At 44.7% G+C, this 18,931-nt stretch overlaps 1 protein-coding gene across 4 annotated transcripts in view; it reads right to left on the reverse strand.

Annotated features, from left to right (window-relative positions):
* Positions 1-18,931, reverse strand: part of sdha (succinate dehydrogenase complex, subunit A, flavoprotein (Fp)) — a 106,985-nt gene that overhangs the window by 34,209 nt on the left and 53,845 nt on the right. For 2 of the 4 annotated variants that reach the window (XM_073030574.1, XM_073030418.1), the window contains exon 15: positions 14,108-14,661. The exons of the other annotated variants lie outside the window; for them this stretch is intronic. In XM_073030574.1, coding sequence (XP_072886675.1) covers positions 14,575-14,661 — 87 coding nt within the window. In that variant the 3' untranslated portion in view covers positions 14,108-14,574. Of the gene's footprint in view, positions 1-14,107; positions 14,662-18,931 lie in introns of those variants that run through there. 4 annotated transcript variants of the gene reach the window in all.

An 18,931-nucleotide genomic window follows, 5' to 3' on the forward strand; every position in this document is an offset into this window, starting at 1 on the left:
TAAGGGTAAAAGGTGAAATGTTTAAGGGGAACATACAAAGGAACTTCTTCAATCAGAGGGTGGTGGGGGAATAGAACAAGCTGTCAACAGAAGTAGTGGATCTCAACATTTAAGAGAAACTTGGATAGGTACATGGATGAGAGTGGCATGGAAGGCTACGGTATGGGTACAGGTTGATGGGACTAGGCAGATTATTAGTTCAGCATGGACTGGATGGGCTGAAGGGACTGTTTCTGTTCTGTAGTGTTCTATGACTCTATGTATTAAGAATTTGCTATGGGTGTTGGTCAGGGCGGGCATGCAACCAAAAACAACATTTAACAATTACACAGAATAACAGATTAAAGTTCAAGTTTAATTATCATTGAACCATATACATGTATACAGCCAAATGAAACAGTATTCCTCTGGGGCCAAGACACAGCACATACAGCCACACAGAGCACACAGCACCTACAGTTACAATAGCACATTGAATCACAAAATGATATTAACACAAGACCCTGAGTGGCAGGGCCTGAAGATCGATGGTACACGGGATGTTGTGCTGGAGCCACGTTTCTGCAAGAACAAGTACGCGGCAGCAGTTCCTCACCTCGCACTGGTTCAGCAGGAGGAGGCAAATCGGCTTGTTTAGTGCTGGGTCAGCCGCAGGTCTTCCAGGGAGCAGTGCCAGCCCTCCAACCCAGCATAGATGATATTTCAAAGATTCAAAGCACATTTATTACTGAAGAATGTGTAACTTATTTACCTTGAAACTTGTCTGCTTACAGGCAGTCACAAAGCAAGGAACCTGAATAACCCAATTCAAAAAGAGACCAAAAAACACTGTGCAGAGAAAGAGAAAGAGAAAGACACACACATCATGCAAACAATATATAAGATGATGAGAGGCATTGATCGTGTGGATAGTCAGAGGCTTTTTCCCAGGGCTGAAATGGTTGGCACAAGAGGACACAGGTTTAAGGTGCTGGGGAGTAGGTACAGAGGAGATGTCAGGGGTAAGTTTTTTCCTCAGAGAGCGGTGAATGTGTGGAATGGGCTGCTGACAATGGTAGTGAAGGTGGATACGATAGGGTCTTTTAACAGACTTTTGGATAGATGCATGGAGCTTAAAAAAAAATAAGGTAGGGACATGTTCGGCACAACTTTGTGGGCCGAAGGGCCTGTATTGTGCTGTAGGTTTTCTATGTTTCTATGTTTCTAATAGAAGCAGGCCAACAGCATCCTGAACCAGACGGAGTAGGCCCAAAGCCTCGGTCCCCAGTACATCATACCAGCAGGGCAGAAACGCACAGCAGCCAAATCAGTTCACAGCCTCAGCATCGCGGAGAAAGGAATGATCATTCGCGAGAGACCAGGCGGAATCAGCCTGACCCTCGCCTCTATTCACGACACTCGAACTTTCCAGTCTATCTAGGCCAACATTTAAGTTGTCCAAGCACAGGAGAGAGTGCCACATTCTGGGACCTGGATCCCAGCTCTTTGATATACAGTCGGCCCTCCGTACCCATGAGGGATTGGTTCCAGGACCCCTCGCGGATACCAAAATTCGCGGATGCTCAAGTACCTTATTCAACCTGTTGCAATGCAGTGGATCTTAGGACCCAGCGGAACCCCAGACCTTATTTAATCTGTCTCAGTGCGGTGGAAATTAGGACCTGGCGCCAGAGCTCTGAATGCCCAGTGTTTCTGTTCGCGAAAATAATCACGATCACAATTGAAAATAAAGTGGAAATAATAATGCCATCAGTCATTGGAAAAGCATTAGGCTACAGTCGATCAACGATTGGAACAATTTTAAAGGATAAATTGAGAAATGCCCTGCCCCGATGAAATCTACAATTATTACTAAGCAACGCAGTGGTTTAATTATTGGGTTTTGGAGTTCTGAGTTTTTGATCTTCCACATCAACCCGGCACGGATGGAGAGCGCACTTGAAAGTGGTCTGTCACTGGCTCGTACTTGGGAACGGTTCCCAAGCCCGGCGCTGAAACATACATTCTTAAGTGTTTTATATGCATAGAGAGGTTAAATATGTACTATATACTAAGAAAAACATCTGTCCAACTGATGCTAAATAATACCGGATGTACCTGTTCTGACTTGCTTAGTAAGAGAACTTCCGATTTTTTTCAATCCCGATCCACGATAACCCAAGCACATCCTCCCGTATACTTTAAATCATCTCTAGATTACTTATAATACCTAATACAATGTAAATGCTATGTAAAATAGTTGTTATACTGCATTGTTTAGGGAATAATGACAAGAAAAAAAGTCTGTACATGCTCGAACAACAAGTGCTGGAAGAGCACTTCCGGGTTTTCGCAATTCGCGGTTGGTTGAATTCGCGGATGCAGAATTCGCGGATAAGGAGGGCCGACTGTACTTGGGCCACTCATCAAATCGGTTTTCCCTTGGACCGATCCAACCTCGCACCTGGGTTAGATGAACGGGCATCGAAATGCTTCGGCCTAGACCCTTCTCCAGATCACTCACTCCGTCTCTGACTGTGGTACAAACTCCGCCTGTGGTCCCAGCTCGAACACACTGCGCCTCACAATACCCCAGCACGGCTCATCCCCCGAACCAGCCTCGTCTCCGCCGGCCTCCTCACTGACTGCGCCGATGGTTCACCACAATCTGCTCCATGAAAGATGTTGTAAGTAATGTTTTTAGTCGGATCTCCTGCCTTATGATTGGCAAGTAAACTGACAAGTAGCCCCATCTTAAACCGGAAACCAGTGTGCCCGACTCACCTCTGTTCTTTCCCACACTTTCTCCGGCACCTCCTCCCCAGGTGGCTATAACAGGCAAGGCCGCGGCACAAGGGCCTAGTCTGTGCAACAGCTGAGGTCATGCAGCTCCCTCGCCGTCAGTCTCACCAACGAGGCAGACCCACAGTATTTTATACTACCAATGTTCACAAGAAAAACATTTATGATATACATTTGTGCCATTATGGTAAAAAAGCTAATAAAGTTAGAGGTAAAGGATGGATATGGAATAAAATGTGCATAAATACATAAATACAGTACCGGCATATATTTACAATGTAAATTGTATTAGCAAAGTGGTTTAAAGTGTTTACGATGTAGTGACGCGGGAAATAGATAAGGGCATGGAGGCTAAAGAGTAGTTGAAGTCTAGTTTCCTGAGTTAAATACTAACTGCCATTTCTTTGCACACTATTCCAGTTGATTCAGTCCTGAAAAAGGATCTTAGCCCAAAACATCGAGCCCTAGACTAGAACCAGTGAGAAGGTGACCCAGGTAGGTCAGGTGACCTTGAGCCAATGGGATGGAGATCCAACAGTTCAACTGATGAGGAACAATATAAGACTCAGGAACTCCAAATGTGTAGGGATGATAACTCTCCAGCAGCCAGAGATCAACCATTGCGGATAAGGAGGACCCCATGGACACGTGGAGAATGGGATAATGAGGTTACCCTGGCCAGCGAAGACTCCTTTCCTGGGTAACATCATTTCTCTTCACTGACTGTTCATGGAGGGTCAGGGGTTCTAATGGGGGGCACACAGTTTGTGAACCCACATGCCTTTTAATTGAGACATCAAAGTTACTTGTCGGTAAATACAGATGCTCTGTGCCTCACTGATCAATATTACAAGAGGCGATTATTGCAACAAGATCACTGACACGTCCATGTCAACTTTCTTGGTTACCTCTTCAAAAAACTCAACCAATTTCATGAGACACGATTCCCCACACACAAAGCAATGCTGACTAACTCTATTGCAGCAGAACAATACGGGTCCATGACTTATTGAAATTGATGTCACAGGTTGACAGGGTTGAAAAGAAAGCTTTTGGCACATTGGCCTTCATAAATTGGAATATTGAGTACAGGACATGGGAAATAATGTTGAAGATGTATAAGATGTTGGTGAGGCCTAATTTGGAGTATTGTATGTAGTCTTGGTTATCAACAGGAAAGATGTAAACAAGGTTGAAAGAGCACAGAGAAAATTTACAACGATGTTGCCAGGATGGGATGGCCTGAGTTTTAAAGAAAGATAGAGCAGGTTAGGACTTTATTCCTCAGAATGTAGAAGATTGAAGAGAGATTTGATAGAAGTACTGTATACAAAATGAGGGGTATAGATAGGGTAAATGCAAACAGGCTCTTTCCACTGAGATTCCACTGGGACTACAACTAGAGCTCATGGGTTAAAGGTGAAAGGTGAAAAATTTAAGGGGAACATGAGGGGAATCTTTTTCACTCAGAGGGTTGTGAGAGGGTGAAATGAGCAGCCAGTGCAAGTTGTGTACGTGAGCTTGATTTCAACGTTTAAGGGAAGTTTGGATAGGTACATGGATAGTAGGGGTATGGAGGGCTATGGTCTAGGTACAGGTTGATGGGACTAGGAAGTGTAAATGGTTCAGCATGGACTAGATGGGCCAAAGGGCCTGTTTTGGTGCTGTACTTTTCTATAACTCTATGACAATGATTTTATTTAGTCCTTGCATCTGTAAATACTGATCCTGTCTGTGAAAATCGGCTTCAGAAACTTTCTCACCACTGATGCTCACGGACCTGCAGATTCACGGCTTGTCCTTGAAGCCCTTCTTAAATAAAGGCATAGCATTAGCCACCCTTCAGATTTCCAGTATCTTCCCCCTGCTAAGGATGATACAAAAATCTCCGAGGACATATTAGGTCCCGTCCTGCTGCTTTATCCACCTTACTGCCCCGCTAGACCACCAATAACTAACCTTTAGTAATGCTTCAGGACATCACTGTCACATAACAGGTTAGAGCAGATGTAACCTCACGGAGTCTCCAGTTGGTACTGGACTTCGGACAACAGGAACTCCCACGTCAGGCTGTTGTTCATTGGTTACAGCTCAACACCATCATCCCCTCAGTACTAACCAACAGGCTTCAAAACCTGGCGATCCGTAGCTCCCTCTGTAACTGGATTCTTCATTTCCTCACCGGGAGGCAGCAGTCTGTGCAGATCAGAAATAGCATCTCCCCCTCATTGACAATCAACACTGCTGCACATCAGAGATGCATGTTTCGGCCGCTGGTCTATTCTCTCCACACCCCTGACTGTATGGCTAGGCACAACTCAAACACTATTTATAAATTTGCACATGACAGAACTACTGTTAGCATCAGATGGTGATGAGGAGGAGTACAGACGTGAGAAAGATCAGCTGGTTGAGATGGTGTCACAATAGCAACCTTGCACTCAGCATCAGTAAGACAATACAATTGATTGTGGACTTCAGGAAGGGGAGGTCAAGGGAACACACACCAGTCTTCGTTGTGGGATCAGAAGTGGAAAGGGTGACTAGTTTCAAGTTCCTGGGTGTCAAAATCTCTCAGGATCTGTCCTGGGCCCAACATATTGATGCCATTACGAAGAAGGCATGACAGTGGCTATATTTCATTAGCAGTTTGAGATTTGGCATGTCACCAAAGAATCCAGTAAATTTCTAGAGATGTACAATGGAGAGCATTCTAACTGGTTGCATCCCCAGCTGTTATGGAGGGGCCACAGCACAGGATCAGAAATAGCTGCAGAGGTCTGCAAACTCAGCTCTGTCATGGGCACTAGCATCTAGGGCATCTTCAAAGGGCGATGCCCCAAGAAGTCAGTATCCGTTATTAAGGACCCTTGCTACACAGGACATGCTCCCCTCTCTTTGCCACCATCAGGGAGAAGGGACAAGAGCCTGAAGGCACACACTCAACATTTTATGAACAGCTTCTTCTACTCCACCATCAGATTTCTGAAAGGTTCATGAACTCATTGAAGCTACCTCACTATTTTGCTCACTTTATGAACTACTTCGTATTTTTTATATTTCTCCTTGTAACTAATAGTATTATGTACTGTGACAAAACTACAAATTTCATGACATATATCTGTGATAATAACCCTCAATCTGATTCAGTTCTCTTGGAATTGGGATTGGAAATTACTGTAAATTGGTTTATTATTGTCACACGAACTGAGATACAGTGAAGAATTTGTCTTGCATACTGTTCACACAGATCAATTCATTGACATAGTACAAGGTAAAATAATAGCAGAATGCAGAATAAAGTTTATCAGATACAAGGAAAGTGCAGGGCAGGTAGACAGTAAAGTATACAGGTCATAATGAGGTAGATTGTCAAGTCAAGAGTCCGTCTTCTTTAACTTCCTCAGCTTCCATGACCTCCTCCACAGTAAACATCAACATGAAGCATTAGTTTAAGACCGCACTCATATCCTTTGGCTCTACCCAATTATTAGGAGGACTCTTTTCTTCTTCATCTTCAGGTTTTATGGTCGGCGGCAAACAGGTTTAAAGTGCATTACTGCCACCTACTGGGCTGGAGTGAGGGTCAGGCGATCTAAATCTTATACTGTATGTTTATATTTGTATCAAATTCTATTAAAAAGACCTGTATTCTTAAGGAACTGCACTATATATGTAAGGCAATAATCCTGTGATGATTTCTGTAACATATTTTGAATATTAAGTTGTGTTTTATTCCATGATAATTTTAAATTCTCTTGATTCTACCTTGGACACCTTACTAGTACATACTCATCTATTTCTTGTTGATTATCATACTCACACCTCCAATTATTGTGTTTCTTCATTAAAGACAATGTACTGTTTAACCCTGGGTGTCCAAACCTCAATCTTGATAACACCTCCTCCCTCCTGCTCTTTCCTGCATTCCTTAGGAGGACTTCGCCATTGCCATTAGATAATATATACACTCAGCAGCCACTTCGAGGATTAAAAACAAGGACGTGATGTTGAGACTTTATAAAGCACTGGAGAGGCCTCACTTGGAGTACTGTGAGCAGTTTTGGGCCCCTTATCTTAGAAAGGATGTGCTGAAACTGGAGAGGGTTCAAAGGAGGTTCATGAAAATGATTCCAGGATTGAATGGCTTGTCATATGAAGAGTGTGTGATGGCTCTGGGGCTGCATTCTTTAGAATTCAGAAGAATGAGGGGTGACCTCACTGAAACCTATCGAATGGTGAAAGGCCTTGCTGTGGAGAGGATGCTTCCTATGGTGGGAGAGGAGTCTAGGACCAGAGGGCACAGCCTCAGAATAGAGGGGCATCTTTTAGAATGAAGATGAGGAGGAATTTCTTTAGCTAGGGAGTGATGAATCTGTGGAAATCTTTGCCACAGGCAGCTGTGGAGGCCACGTCTTTATGTATATTTAAGGCAGAGGGAAGGAGGAGGAGCACTAAAGGGAGATTAGTCAGGGTGCAAACGGTTAGCGGAGAAGACAGGAGAATGGGGTTGAGAGAGAAAAAGATCAGCCATGATCAAATGATGGAGCAGGCACGATGGGCCAAATGGCCTAATTCTGCTCCTATGTCTTATGGTCTAAGCCTCTTAAACAGCTTTTATAACTTTTGTAAATTTGCCTGTTACTTTGCAGTTTTTATAAGAACATAAGAAACAGGAGCAGGAGTAGGCCATCTGACCCGTCGAGTCTACTCTACCATTCAATAAGATCATAGTGATCTGGCCATGGACTCATCTCCCCCCAGCAGTACTCAAAATGGAGCATTTACGTTGATGGGGACGACCACAGGGGTGTTCTCCACTAACTGACATTCTCCGTTCCCTCTCCTGACAGTCACCCGTTTATCTGTCTCTTGTAGCCTTGGGGTGACTACCTCCCTGTAGCTCCTGTCTATCACATCCTCACTTTCCCTAACAAGCCTAAGGTCATCGAGCTGCAGCTCCAGTTCCTTAACACATTCTCTAGGGAGCTGCATCTCAACGCAACGGGTGCAGATGTGGCCATCGGGAAGGGTGAAAAGTCTCCTGGATATCCCACATCTGACACCCAGAACAGAACACTGGCTCTGTAGACATACCCTCTATTCTCTCAAGATTTAAATAAGAAATAAGGAATGAACTTATCTACTTACTTTGCCTGTTCTTGCCAAAGCCCTGTTGAGCCAAAGCCTTACAAAGCCTATGAAGGTAGTGGATGTTGTCTACATAGACTTTTGCAAGGCATTTGACAAGGTCCCGCGTGGGAGGCTGGTCAAGAAGGTTCAATCGCTTGGCAATCAAGATGAGGTAGTTAATTGGATTAGACATTGGCTTTGTGGAAGAAGCCGGAGAGTGGTAGTAGACGGTTGCCTCTCTGACTGGAGGCCTGTGACTAGTGGTGTGCCACAGGGATCGGTGCTGGGTCCGTTGTTGGTCATCTCTATCAATGATCTGGATGATAATGTGGTTAACTGGATCAGCCAATTTGTGGACAACACCAAGACTGGGGGGTGTAGTGGACAGCTTGCAGCGGGATCTGGACCAGCTGGAAAAATGGGTTGAAAAATAGCAGATGGAATTTAATGCAGACAAGTGTGAGGTGTTGCACGTTGGGGGGACCAACCAGGGTATGTCTCACACAGTGAGCAGTAGCGCATTGCAGAGTGTGAAAGAGCAGAGGGATCTGGGAATACAGACCCATAATCCCTGAAAACAGAGTCACGGGTAGATAGGGTCATAAAGACATGCGAAAATCTGCAGATTTCCCGTGTTTGTGATCCTACTTTTACACTGCAAAGTCTCTTCAAGGGATGCCTGCCCTGAAGAAGTTTAAATTCTCTCTTCAACGGGAGCAATATCCTTGCAGGTAGGTTTGCTAGCACGGTTTGGGAGGGTCTAAACTAATTTACAAGGGGGATGGGACCCGGAACGATAGAGCAGTGAAAGAAGTGCATGGGTTAAAGCCAGATCTAACATCTAGAGAGGCTTTGAGGAAAGAGAAGCAGAATAACGGCTGTAAAGGTAGTACGGTAGGAGGGCTAAAGTGTGTGTACTTCAATGCAAGAAGCATCAGGAACAAAGGTGATGAACTGAGAGCTTGGATACATACATGGAATTATGATGTAGTGGCCATTACAGAGACTTGGCTGGCACCAGGGCAGGAATGGATTCTCAATATTCCTGGATTTCAGTGCTTTAAAAGGGATGGGGGGGGGGGGAAGGGGAGGAGGGGTGGCATTACTGGTCAGGGATACTATTACAGCTGCAGAAAGGGTGGGTAATGTAGCAGGATCCTCTTTTGAGTCAGTATGGGTGGAAGTCAGGAACAGGAAGGGAGCAGTTACTCTATTGGGGGTATTCTATAGGATCCCTGGTAGCAGCAGAGATACCGAGGAGCAGATTGGGAGGCAGATTTTAGAAAGGTGCAAAAATAACAGGGTTGTTATCATGGGAGACTTTAACTTCCCTAATATTGAATGGCACTTGATTAGTTCCAAAAGTTTAGATGGGGCAGAGTATGTTCAGTGTGTCCGGGATGGATTCCTGTCACAGTATGTTGACAGACCGACTAGGGGGAATGCCATACTATATCTAGTAATAGGTAATGAACCGGGTCAGGTCACAGATCTCTCAGTGGGTGAGCATCTGGGGGTACAGTGATCACCGCTCCCTGGCCTTTAGCATTATCATGGAAAAGGATAGAATCAGAGAGGACAGGAAAATTTTTAATTAGGGAAGGGCAAATTATGAGGCTATAAGGCTAGAACTTGCGGGTGTGAATTGGGATGATGTTTTTGCAGGGAAATGCACTATGGACATGTGGTCGATGTTTAGGATCTCTTGCAGGATGTTAGGGATAAATTTGTCCTGGTGAGGAAGATAAAGAATGGTAGGGTGAAAGAACCATGGGTGACAAGTGAGGTGGAAAATCTAGTCAGGTGGAAGAAGGCAGCATACATGAGGTTTAGGAAGCAAGGATCAGATGGGTCTATTGAGGAATATAGGGTAGCAAGAAAGGAGCTTAAGAAGGGGCTGAGAAGAGCAAGAAGGGGGCATGAGAAGGCCTTGGCGAGTAGGGTAAAGGAAAACCCCAAGGCATTCTTCAATTATGTGAAGAACAAAAGGATGACAGGAGTGAAGGTAGAACTGATTAGAGATAAAGGTGGGAAGATGTGCTTGGAGGCTGTGGAAATGAGCAAGGTCCTCAATGAATACTTCTCTTCGGTATTCACCAATGAGGGGGAACTTGATTATGGTGAGGCCAATATGAATGAGGTTGATGTTCTGGAGCATGTTGATATTAAGGGAGAGGAGGTGTTGGAGTTGTTAAAATACATTAGGACGGAATATTCCCCAGGCTGCTCCACGAGGCGAGGGAAGAGATTGCTGAACCTCTGGCTAGGATCTTCATGTCCTCGTTGTCCACGGGAATGGTACCGGAGGATTGGAGGAAGGCGAATGTTGCCACCTTGTTCAAAAAAGGTAGTAGGGATAGTCCGAGTAATTATAGACCAGTGAGCCTTACGTCTGTGATGGGAAAGCTGTTGGAAAAGATTCTTAGAGATAGGATCTATGGGCATTTAGAGAATCATGGTCTGATAAGGGATAGTCAGCATGGCTTTGTGAAGGGCAGATCGTGTCTAACAAGTCTGATAGAATCCTTTGAGGTGACCAGGCATATAGATGAGGGTAGTGTAGTGGATGTGATCTACGTGGATTTTAGTAAGGTATTTGACAAGGTTCCACATGGTAGGTTTATTCAGAAAGTCAGAGACATGGGATCCAGGGAAGTTTGACCAGGTGGATTCAGAATTGGCTTGCCTGCAGAAGACAGAGGGTTGTGGTGGAGGGAGTACATTCAGACTGGAGGGTTCTAACTAGTGGTGTCCCACAAGGATCTGTTCTGGGACCTCTACTTTTAGTGATTTTTATTAACGACCTGCATGTGGGGGTAGAAGGGTGGGTTGGCAAGTTTGCAGATGACACAAAGGTTGGTGGTGTTGTAGATAGTGTACAGGATTGTCGAAGATTGCAGAGAGACATTGATAGGATGCAGAAGTGGGCTAAGAAGTGGCAGATGGAGTTCAACTGGGAGAAGTGTGAGGTGGTACACTTTGGAAGGACAAACTCCAAGGCAGAGTACAAAGTAAATGGCAGGATACTTGGTAATGTGGAGGAGCAGAGGGATCTGGGGGTACATGTCCACAGATCCCTGAAAGTTGCCTCACAGGTAGATAGGGTAGTTAAGAAAGCTTATGGGGTGTTAGCTTTCATAAGTCGAGGGATAGAGTTTAAGAGTCGCGATGTAATGATGCAGCTCTATAAAACTCTGGTTAGGCCACACTTAGGAGTACTGTGTCCGGTTCTGGTCACCTCACTGTAGGAAGGATGTAGAAGCATTGGAAAAAGTACAGAGGAGATCTACCAGGATGTTGCCTGGTTTAGAGTATGGATTATGATCAGAGATTAAGGGAGCTAGGGCTTTACTCTTTGGAGAGGAGGAGGATGAGAGGAGACATGATAGAGGTGTACAAGATATTAAGAGGAAAAGATAGAGTGGATAGCCAGCGCCTCTTTCCCAGGGCACCACTGCTCTGTACAAGAAGACATGGCTTTAAGGTAAGGGGAGGGAAGTTCAAGGGGGATATTAGAGGAAGGTTTTTCACTCAGAGAGTGGTTGGTGCGTGGAATGCACTGCCAGAGTCAGTGGTGGAGGCAGATACACTAGTGAAGCTTAAGAGACTACTAGACAGGTATATGGAGGAATTTAAGGTGAGGGGTTATATGGGAGGCAGGGTTTGAGGGTCAGCACAACATTGTGGGCCGAAGGGCCTGTAATGTGCTGTACTATTCTATATTCTATGTTCTTACCGCTCCCCCTCTGTGATCCTTGCTGCTTTCTGACTCTGACCATATGCTCACCCAGACCTGCAACCACAGCCATATATCTTTCCTGGGAACATGTCTTCGCTCCCATCTTGTGCCACATGGCTTCCAGGTCCGTTTTCAAGCTTCTCCATTTGGAGCCTCTGAGGACACCATGTACTCACATTCAAATGACTGCTTCTCCTGCTGCGTTCTACGTGCCACACTTTCCGCCGCAGGAGATATCTGGTGCCCATATCCCAGTCGCTTCCATAACTCCGGGATTCTCTCTCCGCCACCTGCAGTGGATCTCTCTGACACTTTATCTTCTGCTGCATCTATGCTTTCAATCATCGGTTCTTCACCTTTCCATGTCCAGCAAGAAACGGAAGATCGCCCGTCTGCAGACCACTGAACCTGCTGCAGACTTTGATGGTTTCAACAATCCTGAGTAGATTCAGAACTCGGATTCCACTGCCACCAACGACCCTGGACACCTCTAAAGTGCTTATTGTACAACTTCCAATTCTGACTCCAGCCTGGACCTTGACCAACAGCACCTCCAGGCCGAGATTTACGTGCTGCCGCTGGAACCCCAGTGTCCCCTTCTCCCACCACCACTCTGCAATCCTGTGTCTCTCAGGTCCCACCGTCAGCCCTTGAGTTTCAGAGACTCCATCTTCCTCCCAACCCACCTTCCCTGAACACCCCAACTCTCCCCCCACTCTGATCCCAGCTCTCATCTGCGCCGTCTTCACAGTTCCTTGTGACATTCCCCTCTCTGAGGCAGAATGTTCTGTTCTCAGTAAAAGCCTCATCTTTGCTCCCTGTGCCCATACCTCAGTGATATCCTCGCCTACCATGACACTGAGCTCTTCTTCTGCCACCCCTGTGCCTACTTTATTGGCAAGCACTTTCCAACCTGCACCATTGACCCCTATTCAACCCTCCTCCTCTTCCCGCTCTGAATCTTTTTGTTGCTAACTGCCGAAAAGACATCAACTATCTCGACTGTACCACTCCTCTCTTCAAATCCAACCTCACTCGTTCTGAACACTCTTCACTCCCTCCGCACTAACTCTAGCCTCACCATCAAAGCCGATGATGGGGGTGCTGTAGTAGTCTGGCAGATTGATCTCTAGCTTATCGAGGCCAGGCAACAACTCTCGGACACCTCCTACCACTTGCCCCTCGAACAGGCAAACAAATCCCCTCTAAAGAGCACCGGGCCATCGTCTCTTGCACCCCGCCAACCTTATTTGCTCTGGGGATATCCCATCCACTGCCACCCTCATAATTCCTTTACCTTGCACCTCCCATTTTTACCTCCTACAGGATATCCCAGGAACCAGCATTTTAATTTCACTTTTCAACCCATTTCATAGTCTCAGTTCACAGTCTCTTTTACTGTCGTGATGAGGCCACACTCAGGTTGGAGGAGCAACACCTTATATTCCATCTGTGGTCTCCAACCTGATGGATTGAACATTGATTTCTGGTAATTACCCACCCCCCTCTCCTAACCTGCCCACCACCTCCCTCTGGTGCTCCTCCTCCTTCCACCATCTTCTACTCTCTCCTATCAGATATCCCCTCCTCCAGCCCTTTATCTCTTTCACCAATCAACTTCCCAGCTCTTTACTTCATCCTTCCCCCAGTTTCACCTTGTACTTCTTCCACCCCTCCCCCCACCTTCTCACTCTGACCTTGGCCCAAAATGTCCACCGCTTATTAATTTCCATGGATGCTGCCTGATCTGCTGAGTTCTGTAGGGTTCATAAAGAAAGCTCTGGGATAGTGGCCTTCATAAATCAACGTTTTGAGTATAGGAGCTGGGATGTCAAGTTGAAACTCTGCAAGATGTTGGTGAGACTAATTTGGAGTATTGTGTGTAGTTTTGGTCACCAACCTGCACGAAAGACGTAAGGTTGAAAGAGTGCAGAAACAATTTACGAGGATGTTGCCAGGACTGATCACCTGAGTTGTAAGGAAAAGTTGAATACGTTAGCTTAGTACATAGAATATTGAGGGAAGATTTGATTGAGGTATACAAGATAGGGTAAATGCAAACAGGATTTTTCCACTGAGGTTGGGTGGGACTACAACCAGAGGTCATGGGGTTAAGGGTGAAAGGTGAGAGTGTGAAATGAGCTGCCAGTGCAAGTGGTGAATGCAGGTTGATTTCGACATTTAAACCACATGGATGGGAGGGGTATGGAGGGCTATACCAGGTGCAGGTCAAGGGAACTAAGTAGATTAACGGTTTGGCACAGAGTAAATGTTTCTGTGCTGTAGTGTTCTATGACTAACCACACATTGCAACAGTGGTACGTAGAAGAGCATCTCTGAATGCACAACATGCCAAACCTTGATGTGGCTGGGCTACAGCAGCAGAACACCACACCGGGTTCCAGTCCTGGACCGAATAAAGTGGCCACGGAGTAAAAATACCTCACACAGATCAACAATACAAATACTTCATTTGCTTTATTCAGAATGCAGAATGCCTTACTTCATTTAGAACGTAGATGTCGGTACATTTATTTGGACGTTCTAGTTTTTACAATGATAAAGCAACCAAGCCATTGATAAAACATTGCTCCACTGTTCTCTCAAAAGGCTGCTACACAGATATGGTTCATCTGTACTTGCATACGGAGCAAGGTGGCCCACATAAATGGATTCATTGTGAAACTTCATCAATAGAAAAATTATTCAGAGATAAAATTTTACAATTTCCGGAACACAGGTCCATTATGTCACAACATAGATCATTGTTTTTAATTGAGCGCACAATGAAGCCTCCACCAAGATATAATTAGAAAATCAGAATAGTGCAGAAGTGAACATATTTTGCTAAAACAACTTACATACAAATTCATTAAATACATAAACAAGGTAGGTCATTTTATTACGCTAATGGAGTTGCACTAATAAGAACGTATTGCTGGTGGAACTGAGGCACATTCTTCTGCATCCAATGTCGTATCGATTACAGCTCTGTAGTCCAGAGTTACCTAGAATTTCAAAGTTGCACAGGACTGCTTAGAACAGATAGAACCATAGAACCTTACAGCACGGAAACAGGCCTTTTGGCCCTTCTTGGCTGTGCCGAACCATTTTCCTGCCTAGTCCCACTGACCTGCACCTGGACCACATCCCTCCGTACACCTTTCATCCATGTACCTGTCCCAAGTTTTTCTTAAATGTTAAAAATGAACCCGCATTCACCACTTCAACTGGCAGCTCATTCCACACTCCCACTACTCTCTGTGTGAAGAAGCCCTCCTAATGTTCCCTTTAAACTTTTCCCCCTTCACCCTTAACCCATGTCCACTGTTTTTTTTTTCTCCCCTAGCCTCAGTGGAAAAAGCCTGCTTGCATTCACTCTATCTATATCCATCATAATTTTATACACCTCTATCAAATCACCCCTCATTCTTCTATGCTCCAGGGAATAAAGTCCTAACCTATTCAACCTTTCTCTGTAACTCAGTTTCTCAAGTCCCGGCAACATCCTTGTAAACCTTCTCTGCACTCTTTCAACCTCATTAATATCCTTCTTGTAATTAGGTGACCAAAACTGCACACAATGCACAATATCTACAGATGTAGGTACAGTGTCCAAGTCAATCAAACAATAATCCAGACACCCTCCAATATTGACTTGACCAGTATGACGTGGGCTTTATAACACTTATGTAGCTACAAAACTAAAGGAGAACAGGAATTCAAAAGTGCTGCTAGGCCAGATTTTTTATTCATTTGAGTTGGAAGAAGAGATCAGAATCTGAAGAGAAAATAAGAGAAATTAGGCAGATTGGGAGAATGGGCAAAGAGGCAGTTGGAATATAGTGTAGGGATGTGTATGGTCCGACATTTTGGTAGAAGGAATAATGGTGTAGACTACTTTCTAAAGGAAGAGAATATTTAAAACTCAAAGGTGCAAGGAGACTCAGGAGTCCTCATGTCAGTTAGTCTGACTTCAGGACTTGGCAACATGTTAGAGTCCATTATTAAGGCATCACACATATAATGCTGGCGAACTCAGTAGACCAGGCAGCATCAATGGAAAAGGGTAAACAGTCAACATTTCAGGCCAAGACCCTTCTTCAGGAGGTTTCAGGGTCATTAGAGGCACGTGATAAAACAGGCTGAAGTCCTTAAGGGGAAAACTTGCCTGACAAATCTGTTAGAAATCACTGAGGAACTAACAGGCAGGTTAGACAAAGGAGTCAGTGGATGTTGTTTACTTGTCTTTTCAGAAGGCCTCTAACAAGTTGCCACATATGAGGCTGTTTAACAAGTTAAGCACCCATGGTACTATAGGGAAGATCCTAACATGGATAGAAAATTTGCTGACTAGTAGGAGGTAAAGAGTGGGATTAAAAGGTGCCTTTTCTCGTTAGCTGTCAGTGACTAGTGGTGTTCCACAGGGGTTGGTGCTGGGGCCAATTCTTTTCATTTTACTTGTAAATGATTTGGAGAACGGAGTCAGACCACCAGACTACTGCAGCACTCCCCCTCCCCCCCCCCCCCCCCATCTTTTCTGCGGGTTTGATGGTGAGGTTAGGATTAGTGCAGAGAGAGAGAGTTTGGCGCAGAGAGAGAGAGTTTGGCTTTGCGGTAAATTTTGCAGACGATACAAAAATAGTCGGAGGTGCAGGTAGCATTGAGGAAGCAGGGATCTGCAGAAGGACTTAAACAGATTGGGAGAATGGACAAAGAAGTGGCAGATGGAATATAGTGTGGGGAAGTGTACTGTCATGCACTTTGGTAGAAGGAATAAAGACAAACTATTTTCTAAATGGGGAGAATATTCAAAAATCTTAAGTGCAAAGGGACTTGGGAGTCCTTGTGCAGGATTCCCTAAAAGGTAACTTGCAGGTGAAGTCGGTGGTAAGGACGGAAAGTGCAATGCTAGCATTGAGAGGACTTGAATATAAAAGCAAGGATGTAATGCTGAGGCTTTACAAGGCATTGGTCGGACACACTTGGAGTACTGTGAGCAAGAAAAGATGTGCTGGGATTGGAGAGGGTTCAGAGGAGGTTCATGAGAATGATTCCAGGAATGACAGGGCAAATGTAGAGGAGTGTTTGATGGCTCTAGGCTAGCACTTGCTGGAGTTTAGAAGAAAATGGGGGGGGGGGTTGGTAAAATCATTGAAAATTATCAAATATTGAAAGGTCTATATAGAGTGGACATGGAGCAAATTTTTCCTAAAGTGGGGGAGTCTAGGACAAGAGGGCAGAACCTCAGAATTGAGGGACGTCTATTTAGAACATTGGTGAGGAGGAATTTCTTTAGCTAGAGAGTGGTGAATCTGTGGAATCATTGTCACAGATGGCTGTGGAGGCCAGGTCACTGGGAAAATCTAAAGCAGATTAGCCAGAGCATTACAGGTTACAGGGAGACGGCAAGAGAACAGGTGTAAGAGGACAATAAATCAGCCATGATCAAATGGTGGAGCAGTCTAATTCTGCTCCTATGTCCTCTAGTCTTATTGTCTAAAGTAAAACTAAAGGAAAATAGGAATTCAGAAAATGGTGCTAAGTCAATAACAAAGGAACGCTTATTTATCTGACTTTGAATCTGATGAGATCTAAATTTGAAAACAGGAAAACAAGGGAAATTCTATTTCGAGGATATTTATCCACAGAACAATTTGAAAACCCATGGTCCATATATAATGGGGTAACTATGTGAAAGCTGACTCACTGGAATGCCTGTAGTTTAGTGTTTTGTCTTTTCACCTCTGATCCTAAGCACATGCTCCTAATTAATGTATTAAAGTCACCCCATGCAGAGTCCAATTTAAAACACCATTTCAGATAGCCGATTTAATCAGAATCTCTACCTGCACAAGTCTGTGCTGAGCAAGTTATTCTGCTGGGTCAGCAGGCAGGTTATAATGAGAGAAATTCACAACCCTCTCTGAACGCAGAGAGTGCTGAGTGCGTGGAATGGGCTGCTGGCGACGGTGGTGGAGGCGCATACAATAGGGTCTTTTAAGAGACTCCATAGAGCTCAGAAAAATAGAGGGCTATGGGTAACCCCAGGTAACTTCTAAAGTAAGTAAATGTTCGGCACAGCATTGTGGGTCGAAGGACCTGTATTGTGCCATAGGTTTTCCATGCTCTTTTCTATGTTTTATTGTAAGTCCTACAGACCCAGGTTAGGAATAACCATGAAGTATTCATAGAACACCATAGTACAGTATAGGTCCTTTGGCCTATGACACTCTGTTGTCTTTTATCCTACTCTAAGAACCCCGCCATCCCACATAACCCTCCATTTCACTATATCAATGTGACTACAAGTCTCTTAAATAACCCTAATGTAGCTGCCTCTACCACCACCTCTGGCAGCATATTCCACACACTCACCACTCTGACATCCCCCCTATACTTTCTTCCAATCACCTTAAAATGATGCCCCTTGGTGTTAGCCATTGCCACCCTGGGAAAAAGCTCCCAGCTGTCCACTCAATCTGATATTCTGTGGTATTCTGATGATATTCTGCAAGATATTTTTTTAAGTTCTGGCTATGTGTGGCAGCCCTCAACCATAGAAAGGGCGTCAAGAGCCATTTTCACATATAGAATCAACATCCTCTCAACTGATAAAATAATGGCTACAGAAACAGCAAGAGAACCCACCTACAAAATGTAATGCTGAGGCTGTATAAAGCACTGGTGAGAGACTTCACTGCGTATTATGAGTAGTTTTGGGCTCCTTATCTAAGAAAGGATATGCTGACATTGGAGAGAGTTTGAAGAATGTTCACAAAAATGGTTCCATGATTGTAAGGCTTGTCATATGAGGAGCAATTGATGGATCTGGGCCTGTACTCATTGGAATTCAGAAGAATGAGCTCATTGAAATCTATTGAATATTGAAAGGCTTAGATAGGGTGGATGTGGAGAGGATGTTTCCTTAGGTGGGAAATTCCTCTCTGGAATCAACCTGGTGAACCTCCTCTGCACCGCCTCCAAAGTCAGTAAATCTTTCCTCAAGTAAGGAGAACAGAACTGCACACTGTGCTCCAGGTGCGGCCTCACCAGTACCCTGTATAGTTGCAGCATAATCTACCCGCTCTTAAATCCAATCCCTCTAGCAACGAAGGTCAACATTCCATTCGCCTTCTTGATAGCCTGCTGCACCTGCAAACCAACTTTTTGTGAGTCATGCACAAGCACTCCCAAGCCCCTCTGCACAGCAACATGCTGCAGTCTTTTACCATATAAATAATAATCTGCCCTTTCATTTTTTTCTTACAAAGTGGA

This window comes from Hemitrygon akajei, chromosome 1 (assembly GCF_048418815.1).
Source record: "Hemitrygon akajei chromosome 1, sHemAka1.3, whole genome shotgun sequence".
NCBI lineage: Eukaryota > Metazoa > Chordata > Chondrichthyes > Myliobatiformes > Dasyatidae > Hemitrygon > Hemitrygon akajei.